Source organism: Planococcus citri, chromosome 5 (genome assembly GCF_950023065.1).
Source record: "Planococcus citri chromosome 5, ihPlaCitr1.1, whole genome shotgun sequence".
NCBI lineage: Eukaryota > Metazoa > Arthropoda > Insecta > Hemiptera > Pseudococcidae > Planococcus > Planococcus citri.
In genome coordinates this window covers 50,323,927-50,336,153 of record NC_088681.1, presented here as the reverse complement: position 1 = coordinate 50,336,153, position 12,227 = coordinate 50,323,927, and the positions used below count along the sequence as shown (strand labels likewise).

At 33.0% G+C, this 12,227-nt stretch overlaps 1 protein-coding gene across 5 annotated transcripts in view; it reads right to left on the bottom strand.

Annotated features, from left to right (window-relative positions):
- Positions 1-5,399: 5,399 nt before the first annotated feature.
- LOC135849523 (phospholipid-transporting ATPase ABCA1-like) overlaps positions 5,400-12,227 on the bottom strand; it is a 55,020-nt gene continuing 48,192 nt past the window's right edge. For all 5 annotated transcript variants that reach the window (XM_065370012.1, XM_065370009.1, XM_065370010.1 and 2 more), the window contains 11 exons: positions 11,979-12,207; positions 11,664-11,899; positions 8,044-8,335; positions 7,833-7,955; positions 7,531-7,746; positions 7,184-7,444; positions 6,853-7,091; positions 6,607-6,754; positions 6,312-6,522; positions 5,999-6,224; positions 5,400-5,906 (listed from right to left, as the gene is read on the bottom strand). In XM_065370012.1, coding sequence (XP_065226084.1) covers positions 5,745-5,906; positions 5,999-6,224; positions 6,312-6,522; positions 6,607-6,754; positions 6,853-7,091; positions 7,184-7,444; positions 7,531-7,746; positions 7,833-7,955; positions 8,044-8,335; positions 11,664-11,899; positions 11,979-12,207 — 2,343 coding nt within the window. In that variant the 3' untranslated portion in view covers positions 5,400-5,744. The remainder of the gene's footprint in view (positions 5,907-5,998; positions 6,225-6,311; positions 6,523-6,606; positions 6,755-6,852; positions 7,092-7,183; positions 7,445-7,530; positions 7,747-7,832; positions 7,956-8,043; positions 8,336-11,663; positions 11,900-11,978; positions 12,208-12,227) is intronic.

The window sequence follows — 12,227 nt, the reverse complement described above, 5'->3', positions numbered from 1 at the left end:
GAATGAATTTTGCGAGCTTTAGAGAGCTTTTTAGACTGTACGAACTGCACGAACAGGGGGGTTTTTGGGGTCGGAGAATCCGTTTCCGGTGTTGGTGCTGCCAAAAAGCTCAAAGTTCCCTCGATAATGAAGCTTTTTTTCAAAAAAGTTGAACTTTCAGGTTCAAAAAAGCTTCGACGCTTGAAATAAATGAGCTTGACGTGATCAGCGATGCCTAATTAATGATAATCGACTATTCGTACACCCTATTTGGCTTTCATTCTGCTGAAAAGCTCACTTTTGAAAAAGCACAAATTTTTCGATTTTGATCATTTTTGAGTATATTAGATGCAAAATGAGGCCAATTTCATTAGGAGAATATGAGATATTAGAGGGTTCTATACTCCTAATACTTGAAATTTTGAATCAATTTTGCGAGCTTTAGAGAGCTTTTTAGACTGTACGAACTGCACGAACAGGGGGGTTTTTGGGGTCGGAGAATCCGTTTCCGGTGTTGGTGCTGCCAAAAAGCTCAAAGTTCCCTCGAAAATGAAGCTTTTTTTCAAAAAAGTTGAACTTTCAGGTTCAAAAAAGCTTCGATGCTTAAAATAAACGAGCTTGACGCGATCAGCGATGCTTAATTTGTGATAATCGACTATTCGTACACCCTATTTCGCTTTCATTCGGCCAAAAAGCTCAATATTGCAAAAGTACATATTTTCCACTTTTGATCATTTTGGAGTATGTTTGATGCAAAATGAAACTAATTTCATTAGGAGAATATGAGATATTAGAGGGTTCTATTCTCCTAATACTTGAAATTTTGAATCAATTTTGCGAGCTTTAGAGAGCTTTTTATACTGTACGAACTGCACGAACAGGGGGGTTTTTGCAGGCGGTGAATCCGTTTCTGGTGTCGATGTTGCCAAAAAGCTCAAAGTTCCCTCGAAAATGAAGCTTTTTTTCAAAAAAGTTGAATTTTCAGGTAGAAAAAAGCTTCGACGCTTGAAATAAATGAGCTTGACGAGATCAGCGATGCTTAAGGTTGCCTGATGCTTTTTTTTTGTAGTAACTATCTTGCATCTGATCAAATAAGTAATCAGTAAAATGACAAACATAGTAAAACACAATATTTATTAGGTAGTGGTTTTCACGTAATTGTTTGCAAATTATAAATAATTATTCAACTGCAATTTAATTTATTTAATTACATTATATTAACATTTTTTTCTTAAGCTTACTCTTTAAAAACTATAGTTGAGCTACAATGAATCGTGATGACTAGGTTTTTTTTACAACGGGGTTGATTTTAAGTAAGAATAATACTGCTTCTACTGGACTGATGAAAATCTGTGAGAACAAAAATAACATAATACGAGTATAATGTTTAAAATATTGTAATAAACGTGAGAACATAATTTTGAATCTTTACAATAGCACAGTGTAGAGGTGGAATTTAACGCCTTCCCCCTTTATACACATAGAATAGCTCCGGCGCTAACATTTTGCAAAAAATCAAAACTTCAGACGAAAATGTAATTTGAAAAAAGAAAAAAAATTAAGACCAAAGTATTGGTAGCGATTTTGGTGATTTTTTTCGAAGGTCTCACTTGTCAAAATGGATGAAAATTTCAGGATAAATTTATAACATATTAAAATAACTTAGAAACACAAAGTGAAGGTTAAAAATTGGTGAAAATTGGCAAAAGATGATGAATTTTTTGTAAAATTTTATAAAAATACATATAGTACAAAAAAGTGTTCAAAACATATTCGAAGACTAAACTTGACTAAAAAACTGAAAAAGTATTTATTTATTTTATTTTATTTAAAATTATCCTCGCTTCAACCACTTCAAAGAACATCAAAAAGTGATTAAAACCTGTGTACATGATCAATTTTTTACTAAATATGTAGTAATTGAACTAAAATTTTGCAAAAATTGCAAGAAAAAATCGTCACCTTGAAGGCAACAGTGTGTATGTCCATTTAGAAAAAATTGTCTTTGTGAGTTACTGATAAGTAGGGCAACCCAATATATTTTTTTGAATCTTTTTTTGTTGCACTCCATTTACAAATGTGACAAAATCATTTTACGTTTCAGAAAATTGCCTTTCATTTAAGACCTACTTCATTTCGAATATTTTCGAATATTTTGCCTTAAAATGAATATTTTCGCATATTTGATTGCTATTTGAATATTTTTGTCTAAAATTACCACATATTTTACAATTTATCGAATATTTTTGAATACTTTTGAATATTTTGGAAATTTTTGCATTTTGAGAATCGCAACACAGGAAACGTCATTTTCACAGAATGTTGAAGATGAAAAAAATGGTTCTTTTTAATGATGATGATATTGATGATTGATGAAATGATGATGAAGATTGAATTTTAAATCAAGCTTAGATTTTTTTTCTTTTTTTGACGATCAAAATAGAATTTTAATTCAACAATTTTGCTCCATTTTGCGAAATTGCGAATAGTTCATGTGATTTAGGAAACAAAACCCAACGATGTAGCCATTTTTGTAATGTGCTTGTAAAGGCGAGTGAAACGATACCAAATTTGATTTCGAATATTTTCGAATATTTTAGGGGTAATCGAATATTTTTGTCGAATATTTCACCTCAAAAAATCGAATATATATTGAATATTTTACCTTGAATGAGAGCATATTTTGGGTTGCCCTACTGATAAGACTCTGGGATGTGCTGAAATGGAAGATTTGCATCTGGGTGCAGTAAAAGTGAACCATGGAAGATCCACAAAGCTAATTGATGTTCAATCAGGCCTCAACAAACCCTTCTGAATCTGAACAAATCCTAACCTTATCAGTGATGCATAAAATTGTACTTTTTTTATGGACATAGGTACACACTGTGGCACGGTTGCCTTCAAGGTGACGAAGTGTGGAAAATAAGTTGAAACTTCAAAAAGTTATGAAAAAAGTAAGTATTAAAAATGATAACAATCAGGAACAATGTCTCAAATTTAAGAAAAATTAGGCAAAAAAAATAGGTGAAAAAGTGTTAAAAACATTTTAAAATAGGTACAGTAGTCCCCGCTTAATGTAGTCGCAGTTAATAGAATAATTAGGATAATGGAATCAAAATGGGTTGGGATGGAATGCTTGCATCATCTTACATGTAAATTTTATGGCTTATTGTAGTGAAAAAGAGCATTGAGTTTGGTTAATAGAATTGACTATAATCTTCAAAAGTTGGAGAAAATCATGGAAATTCGACAAAATTTAACAAGAAGTGTATAAAAAAAGACGTGTTTTAAACATGTTAAAATGGCATAAAAACACAAAAATGAAGATTTGTAATGAGTGAAAATTGGCAAAAGATGGTCAAATTTTTATAAAATTTCATAAAAATTTGTCCAAAAAAGTGTTCAAAACATATCAAAAGACTAAATGTAACTAAACAATCAAAAAAGTACTGAAATTGACTCCTAAAAACATCAAAAAGTGATGAAATTTCAACAAAATTTGGAATTTTGTGTTTTTATCCTTAGCTTTCTCTGGTTTATAGAATGAAACATACCCTCCCAACTCGATTCTAATAAGTAGTATGAGTAGAAATTGAAAATTTGTTTTTGAAAATAATGGAAATTATGTAGAAGGAAGTCCAAGCTTGTTTATGGCCAGAGGAAAGCGCAAATATGAGTAGGATTTACATAATACGAGGTTATAATGCTATAAGCAAAGATACCGCATACATTTCAAAATTTTTTCTGCATTTTTTTATTGGACTGCTTATTAGATTAGAATATCCCTGTTAATAGAATTAAAAGTACTTACCTCTGCCCAAACTGATTCCATTAAGCGGGGACTACTGTACTACAAAAATACAAAAAAACGCATAAAAATCAGTTTAAAATTATGACATTAACCGATGCTCTAATCACAATAACTGATGGAATTTCAATGTAATGAGATATAAAAGATCGGGACCAAACGATTTTAATTACATTTAGCGATTTATTACATTACCCATTAGGTATAACTAATAATAAATGGATTTCACTGTATTATCTGAATTCATTAAAAACAAATTGCTTACCTGCAGCTTAAGTCACACCCAGGATTGTGGAGTAGAACCAAACCAGAACAAAACTGATACTTTCATGTAGGTACATGGTTATGCTACAATTTTAGTTCAGTGGTTCCCAACCCTGGGGAAAAGTTCAAACTTGGCCATCGCCATACATGATCATGTATGATGGATGAACTCGAGCATACATGATCATACATAAACCGAAGTTTCCATACATGGTCATGTTAAAAAAATGTCCCCCACATGATCATACATGATCATGTTAGTCATATATGATCATGTATGATCAAGTATGATCATGATCATGTCATGATCATGTATGATCACGTACACTTAAATTTGATTATGTATGATTAAGTTTGATTATGTATAATCAGGTATGATTCAGTTAGTGCGGGCCGCGGGGGGGGGGGGGACATTTTTTCAACATGAACATGTATGATTATGTATGGTCCACCATACATGATCATGTATGGCTATGTCTGAACTTTTTTCCCCGGGAAGCTATGTGAAAGGTTGATCCATCCTTGTTCGTGATGATACAAAATAAATTGATATTTTCATATATGGTCATGCTAGAAAAATGCCACTGCATGATCATGATCATACATGAGGTCATGGAACTGATAAGGCCATGTATGAACAGAAACAGATGCATTCATATTTGATCATACATTGTTTTTCAGGACCATACTAAATTATTATTATACATGACAGAGTCCCAAGACTGGAACCAATTAAATCCCAATTCAAATCCAATCCCAAAACCTATGCTGAAAAAACCAAAAAAATCCGGGAACTGATAATTATATACTTATGTTTGAACCCAAAACACGATCCCGGAACTGAAACAAAATTGTTTTGATTTGGTTAGTTTGGACATTTCAATTTTTGATTTTTCCCCAATTTTATTTTGATAAATTGTCATTTTACATCATTTCATTTTTTGTTTGTTTTGTTTTTCATCATTCATTCAGATTACTCGTATAATAGAAATTACTCTATGAATTGAGCAAAATATGCATTTAAAACATTTGATCATATCATCAAAACCTCCCCATTAGTCAATGTGGGCTTAAAATTGGTTGAAATGAAAATACCAAATCTGAAACTGATTCATCCCAGAACTGAAACAATTTTTTCAATCCCAAAACCAATCCCGAAGCCAAAATAAAAATTTAGGAGAATAGGTAAAACTAAAACTAATCCAATCCCAAAATGAATCAATTTTGATCCCAAAATTGTTTCGGGCCCACAGCTTTGAGTCCATACATGATCATGTTGATCATGTCAAAACTTTTTTCCTTGGCTGGGTAGTCATTTAGATAGATATGAAATAACGAAAATGCTGAATTTGATTGCAATAAATAAGTAGTATAATATTAAAACCATGCAAAGAGTTCCATTCAAACTGAATATAAAAATGAAAACTATTAGAATGAAATAAATTGGTAAATAAAATTAGTATATAAAAGAATAATTCATGCTTAAAATCTTTAATAATAATTCGTCACAGCCACTCAAGTAAATGTTTGAAACTGACACCATTCAGAGCCAGTTTCACCATAAATAATGTTGAAGTTTTCATCACTCGAGTAATTCATTTATTGCTATGCTTGATGCAGTTACTGTCAGCAAGACAGATCACAAAATTAAACTCATGTTTTATCCTTTGATCAGTCCTCAAGGTGCAAGGTTCTAGACCCCTTTGGCAAAAGACATGAAAACCTCTTCCAAAGTAGTCTCTGTAAGTACATAATCCTCCACCAATGCAGAATGAAGTTGTTTAATTGCTTCCATTTTATCAAACAACGTTGACCATAGTAAATATGTATCCTTTATTTGGTAGTACAACAAACCCTGAATATGAACAAATGAATTCTTGAGAATCTCCCCATCAATGGACCGAGTAGAGTAAGTAATTTAATGCAGATGATATGAGAAAAACTTACCTTATGCTCATCCTTCAAAATGCAATACTCTGGGCTAAATGTTTGCAACATATCCGCTTTCAGAGTGAAAATCTGACCGTCAAAGTCTGGATTGTCTCTAATTTTGATCAATGCTGAGAACCCTTGAGCATAACTTTTCTTCAAGTGTTGAGCAGTTCCAATACATTTCATTACACCAGCCGCCATTATGGTGATTCGATCACATAAAGTTTCACATTCTTCCATACTAATGAAACATAAGGTCAATATAAAGTACCAAAAATTGTATTTAAATAGAGCTTCATATGTACATAGGTACTAAAAATCATCTTACCTATGAGATGTTAGGATCACAGCTTGACCTGCATTTTTACTCCGTACCATGACATCATATAAATTGCGTCTAGATACTGGATCTACACCACTGGTTGGTTCATCCAAGAATACCACTCTGGGGTCTCCAATCAAAGACATCGCTGTACATAATTTCCTCTTGTTTCCTCCACTGTAATTGCCACAGTTTTGGTTCTGAAATTCTTCCAAGCCTATGCGGAATCAACAAAGACATTAATCAAATTGTAATTTCCAAAAGACAATCAGTCCAAGTACAGAAAATGGATCCAACTTACCCATAATAGCAATCCAAGTGTCGACAACTCTCTTATTTTTACTTCTTGTGACACCTCTCATGGCAGCAATCATTGATAACATTTCTCTGCCAGTTAATACTTCAATGAAGCAATTTGTTTGAGGACAATATCCAGCCATAGACAAATACTACATAGAAAAAATATATGTATCAATCACAATGAATCATCAACCTTGAATTCAACTGATTAAGAATAATAATGTAAAGAAATTCAACATGACCTTACCCTCATTTTATAGGAACTCAATTTGATTCCTTCGATGGATGAATCACCCAAAGTAGGCAAAATCTCACCAGTCAGCATTTTAAATGTGGTACTCTTTCCAGCACCATTTACACCCAGAAGACCAAAACATTCTCCTGGTTCAACGACAAAATTCACATTTGAAACAGCAGTGAAAGGTTTGAACCAATTCATGTAATTCTTGCGTAACCCATCGACCAATAGAGCAACTCTACTTCCTCCTACATAAACAACAAACCAGAAAAAAAACCCAATGAAGTAAAAAAGGTTGATAAAAGTAGTAGGTACATATTATAGAAGAATGAAAACTTACTCGATGCATCTTTCTTCAACATTTGAACCTTTTGGAATTCTTGCTGCACATCAGCATCACCATCATCAGTATTGGTGGTTTCAGTACCAAAAATTGAATTCTTCAGAGCATCGAAGCAGTATCGAACGTAACCCATATTAATCAGGATCAATATAACAGCATACAGCAAGATATCAATCATCAAAAACACTATTCCTCGCATTAAACCATCTGGATTCTCTTCAGATGGAAATTCCAGGTACGATTTCACCTTGAAAATTTCTAATACACAAAGAACTCTTTAAATGATCATCTTCTCGTCACTTTTATGAATGACTATAACATTCAAGTAGGTATCATTTACATACCTAAGCATTTTGGTTTAATATCCTCTGGGCAATTATTGCAAATGGTATTTCCGTTAAAAATCACCATTAGTTTAATAAACAATAGGGAGAAATTCAACGAAGGTACGAATAAAATTACAATTCCAGCAACATTATACAGGAACTTGTAGAATGGATCCCATTTCTCATAAAGTTTGAAATTTTCCATCTCGTAATAGATTGACATTGCTACACCACCTGCATAAATTCATAAATATAATCATCGATGGAGTTGTAGGAACAGAAATTCCAGAAGATACATCTACTTATAATTAAGTACTTACATATCAAATTGAAAATAAATAATAAAGTATACGATCCTTCTTTGGAGCTTGATAAATAACCAGTAGTCCAGGTAAAAAGTAATCCACTGATCCCATACAGTATTATCAACAATGCAAATATCCCTATCGCAGAAATTACCATCAAAATATTATTCAATATACAATGAGCATTATTCTTATTTAGGTAATATTCGAATTTATTTCAACTCACCGAGTGATTCGTTTAAAGCGAGGAAGTTGGAATGATCGATGATTTTGAAGATCCCAACACGGATAACGATAATGATCAAAAACAAAGCCAAATCGAATATCAAAGTTGTCAACCAATATAAAAACGGAGAAACGTTTGACATCATTTGTATATGAAAGAAACCGTCTATTCGTTCCATGTTCACAAATGTGGAGAAGTACGACATTAAATCAACGGTATAAAATGCCGCAGCCGAAAACCACAGGAAATAGAATGCGAGTAATTTTAGTTCATTGACAGGTCCGCAAATTCCCTGCATGTAAATCAAACACGCTTAATTAAAACATATTAAGTAGGTATTCTACCCAGCAAACCAACCAGAGCAAGTTCACTGGACATAATTATTAATAATGACATGTTATGCTAAACAATATGAAAAAAAGATTAGGTAGCCAATATTTAAACTCACAAGGAAACTTTTTGAACAGGGAGTTTCGGATTTGAACCAAACCAAGCTAGATCGAAAGGGCATAAGCTAAAATCCCAGTAACCAAAATTTTAAAATCGAAAGTTCATTTTTGAATTTTAGACGAATTTTTTGAAAATTTTAGATACATGAAATATAAATTTTTTGGGAGAAAAGTGAGCCGATGTACTTACCTAAATAATTCCTTTCAACCCCTACACATCAACAATTGAACAACTACTAATTTTGGGCCATTCTGAAGCACTCGGTGGTTTTTCAATTTCCTCCAGAAATTTCCAATCTCTTTGAAGGAGACAAAAATGAACTTGGGAAATTATAACTTTGGTCGGTGATTAATTTGCAAACCCTCTCAACCGTTTTAGGTGGTTACCATGAAATTCAAGAGGTGCCAGTACAAGAATGAATTTTTAAAAATCGTTGGACGCTTCTGAATGACCTAAAACTACAGTCTTTCCGAGTTGAGAGTAGACAGAATTTTTGTATTATTTTCAGGGCCATCGAGAGCCAATGCAGGCCAGAGGCAAACATAATTTGACCCTATTTCTAGGGAAAAATATAATATACAGGTTTTTTAAGACGGGGAAGGGAAGGGGGTTCGACTGAAAAGAAAAAATACCAATTTTGCCAATTTATATCACATTCATAATACTTAGGTATAAAAATTTTCATTTTCTGTTTAGAATTTTTGGGGACCCAAATGTGATTTTTTTATTTTAAAACAGGAAACAAATTGGCCTGATCCGAGCAAGAACGAAACGTTTGAAAATTTGATTTCGAGAGGTCTAAAAATGATGTGTTTTTTTTAAAAAGTTGATTTTGAAAAAAAAACGGGCCCGAACGAAGCGAGGCCGAAAACTTTTTAAAATTTGTATTTTGAGAGAACTAAAAACTATGTTTTTTACGCAAGGAGTTTATCTTTTGCCTTCTAAAATAATTATAGAATTCGAAAGATCTTTTTTTAGGATGTTAATTTTGAAAAAGAAAGGAGAACAGGCCCAAGCGAGGGCGAAAGCTTTTGAAAATTTGTATTTCGAGAGGCGTGAAAACCACACTTTTCATGCTAGAAGTTTATTTTTTCACTTTAAAACTTTAAAAGTTGAATGACATATGTTTTTAATTTCAATTTTGAAAATAACATAGAAGAAAACAAGTCTGAACGAAACGAGGGCAAAAGCTTTCATAAATTGGTATTTTGAGCAGTAAAAAACTGTTTTTTTTTCATAACAGGTCCTTTTGCCAGACCTTCCAGAAAACGCGTGCTCGGGGCAAACTGCCCCCTTTGCCCTCCCACTAGACGGTTCAGACCGTTTTCACTAATTTGATTTTTAAACGTTATTATGTAGTAAAAAAAATGCAATTCAACTTATTTTGTGAGCATTTTTAAAATCAATTTTTTCCTACTTAATTTCTCAAGTGGTGAAGTACCTATTCACATCAGTATATTCTGCTCAAAAAATTTTCATTTCATGAAAAAGTTCAAAAAACGCCATAGAAATACTTTTTTTGAATTTTCAAAATTTTCAAAAGTGAAATATCCAAAAAGGAACTTTCTACTTTGAAATTTTGGTTACAGGGGTTTTAGGACATGCTTTTTCAATCTAGCTCAGAATCCTTTGATTTGGGTGGGGGAGGGGGAGGGAGAGGTACAGATTTAAAAAGTTCCCTCGCCAGCACCTTCAAATGAACAATTTAATTTTTTTTTGAATTTTGAACAAAATTGGAAAGGATATTTTCTCTAAAACTCCAAAATCAAAATGAGCTAAAGTTCAACCAGTCCACAGATACAATATGAGCCTTCAAGTTGAGCAGGTCTGCAAGGAATAGTAAATCAAAAAAGTTGTCGACTTTTGATGGCAAAGATGTAATATGACATGTTGATTTCGCCCTCATTTTCAATTTTTTGTCCCTTATTCTCCAAAATCATCATTCATCGTATTTGATATTACGCCACAATTTTTGAAATTTTTTGAACTTTTCCCCTAAATTTTAGGAGTGCGAATGGCACCGAGGGATTGTGTCTAAAATATAAATATAAATTTAAATTCAGCATCCTCAAATTAGTAAGAATTTACCTTCCACGCCACATTTTTGAAATTTCTTGTTGTTTCTTTTCAAAACTTTAGAGGAATAAAGACCACTAAAAGGTGTATTCAAAAATAAGTGAATATTTGAGCTCAGCATCTTCAAAATCCTCACAAAGAATACGTCACATTCTATTTTGAATTTTTTTGGAATTTTTATCATTTTTAGGGCACTAGTGGGAGGTTTATTGGGGTCGGATCCAAAATGTAAATAAATATTTGAACTCAGCATCTCATTATTAGCAACAATCAATGTCACTTGATTTTTGATTTTTTTTTTATTGAATTTAAAGTTCAACTTTGAGCTTTTCAATTTTGATGATTGAAGTCTTTAATCTATTATTCACTTGAAAACCTGACAACCAATACTGACAATTCATTTCGAAATCAATCATCTCCAAAATAATATTATTATAGCCGTCAAAAATTTGTCACTTTTCAAAAAATCGTTTATTCGTGAGAATTACGAGGCTCACCCCCTCCCTCACCCCTCGAAGCGTTGTACAGAAATTAGCGGTTGGGAACCAGCAAAAATAAATCAAGGAAATCAGAGAACCAGACTTCATCTTAGGTTTGAGTTTGTAGGGATGAATCAATTACATATTAGGCTCACTCCCCATTTTCCTGGGAGGGGGGGGGGTCGGAAAGAAAATGTTAGTAAATCATTGAAAGGAACTTGCACACAACTTTAGACAAAACCGCATCTCCTGGCTTCACTTCAGGTTCCTGTGTTCCGTTCGAAGATTCGATGGCGACGTTAATAGAATTGCATACTCAGTTCGCCGTAAATACACCGTATTACGTATGTGTACTATGTACCTATTTACGGCGAACCGAGTATGCAATTCTTTTGACACCTACTTTTCTGCGCAATGCTTCGCAAACCTGCCAATTATGAAGGCTCATACTTCAAGATGACTTTCTTTGAAGTATAAAAATAATTTCGGTTAATTTTTTAGACTCTTCAGTGAGTTGATTCCAAAGTAAATGATTATAATTTTTAGTCAAGTCATCAAGAAAACGCCAAAATTGTCCAAAACGAGATAATCTAAGAAGAAATAAATTCCACTTACGTGATCTCCAACTCTTTCGAACGCTTTAGGTACAGGATGATTGAAAGTTTCGATCTGATAAAGATTATTTTTCGTGATACTTCGAAGCAGCGCATTCGAAAACGTAGTTATGGTAATTGGCAACGAATGAATCAATTTCGGATTAAACAGCAATTTCATTCCAGTCGAACTCAATTCGAAAGCGGATATGTAATTTTTATTATACGAGTAGAGGTCTCGAGCTCGCTGTAGCAGTTCTGTAAAGCAATACAAAAAGTAACATTAAAATTTACTCAGGGCTGATTGACTTGAATTAAATGATTCGTATGTTCAAACCATCCTCTATTGGTGAATTTCCAGCGTTGATGACTGATCTTCCCTTTTCTGCGATATATTCCGAGAGGTATTTATCCAAATTGGAATTATCTCCGTTGTTTCTGAGAACGGCGATGGAATTAGCGTAAGTGGACATCGATAGATCTAGAGCTGGTTCTGGAGAATTATCGACTTCGGTACTTGGAAGCAGGTTTATCATGTATACTCCTATGAGGGTGGGTATAATGATCTGCGAAAATTAGCGTCGTA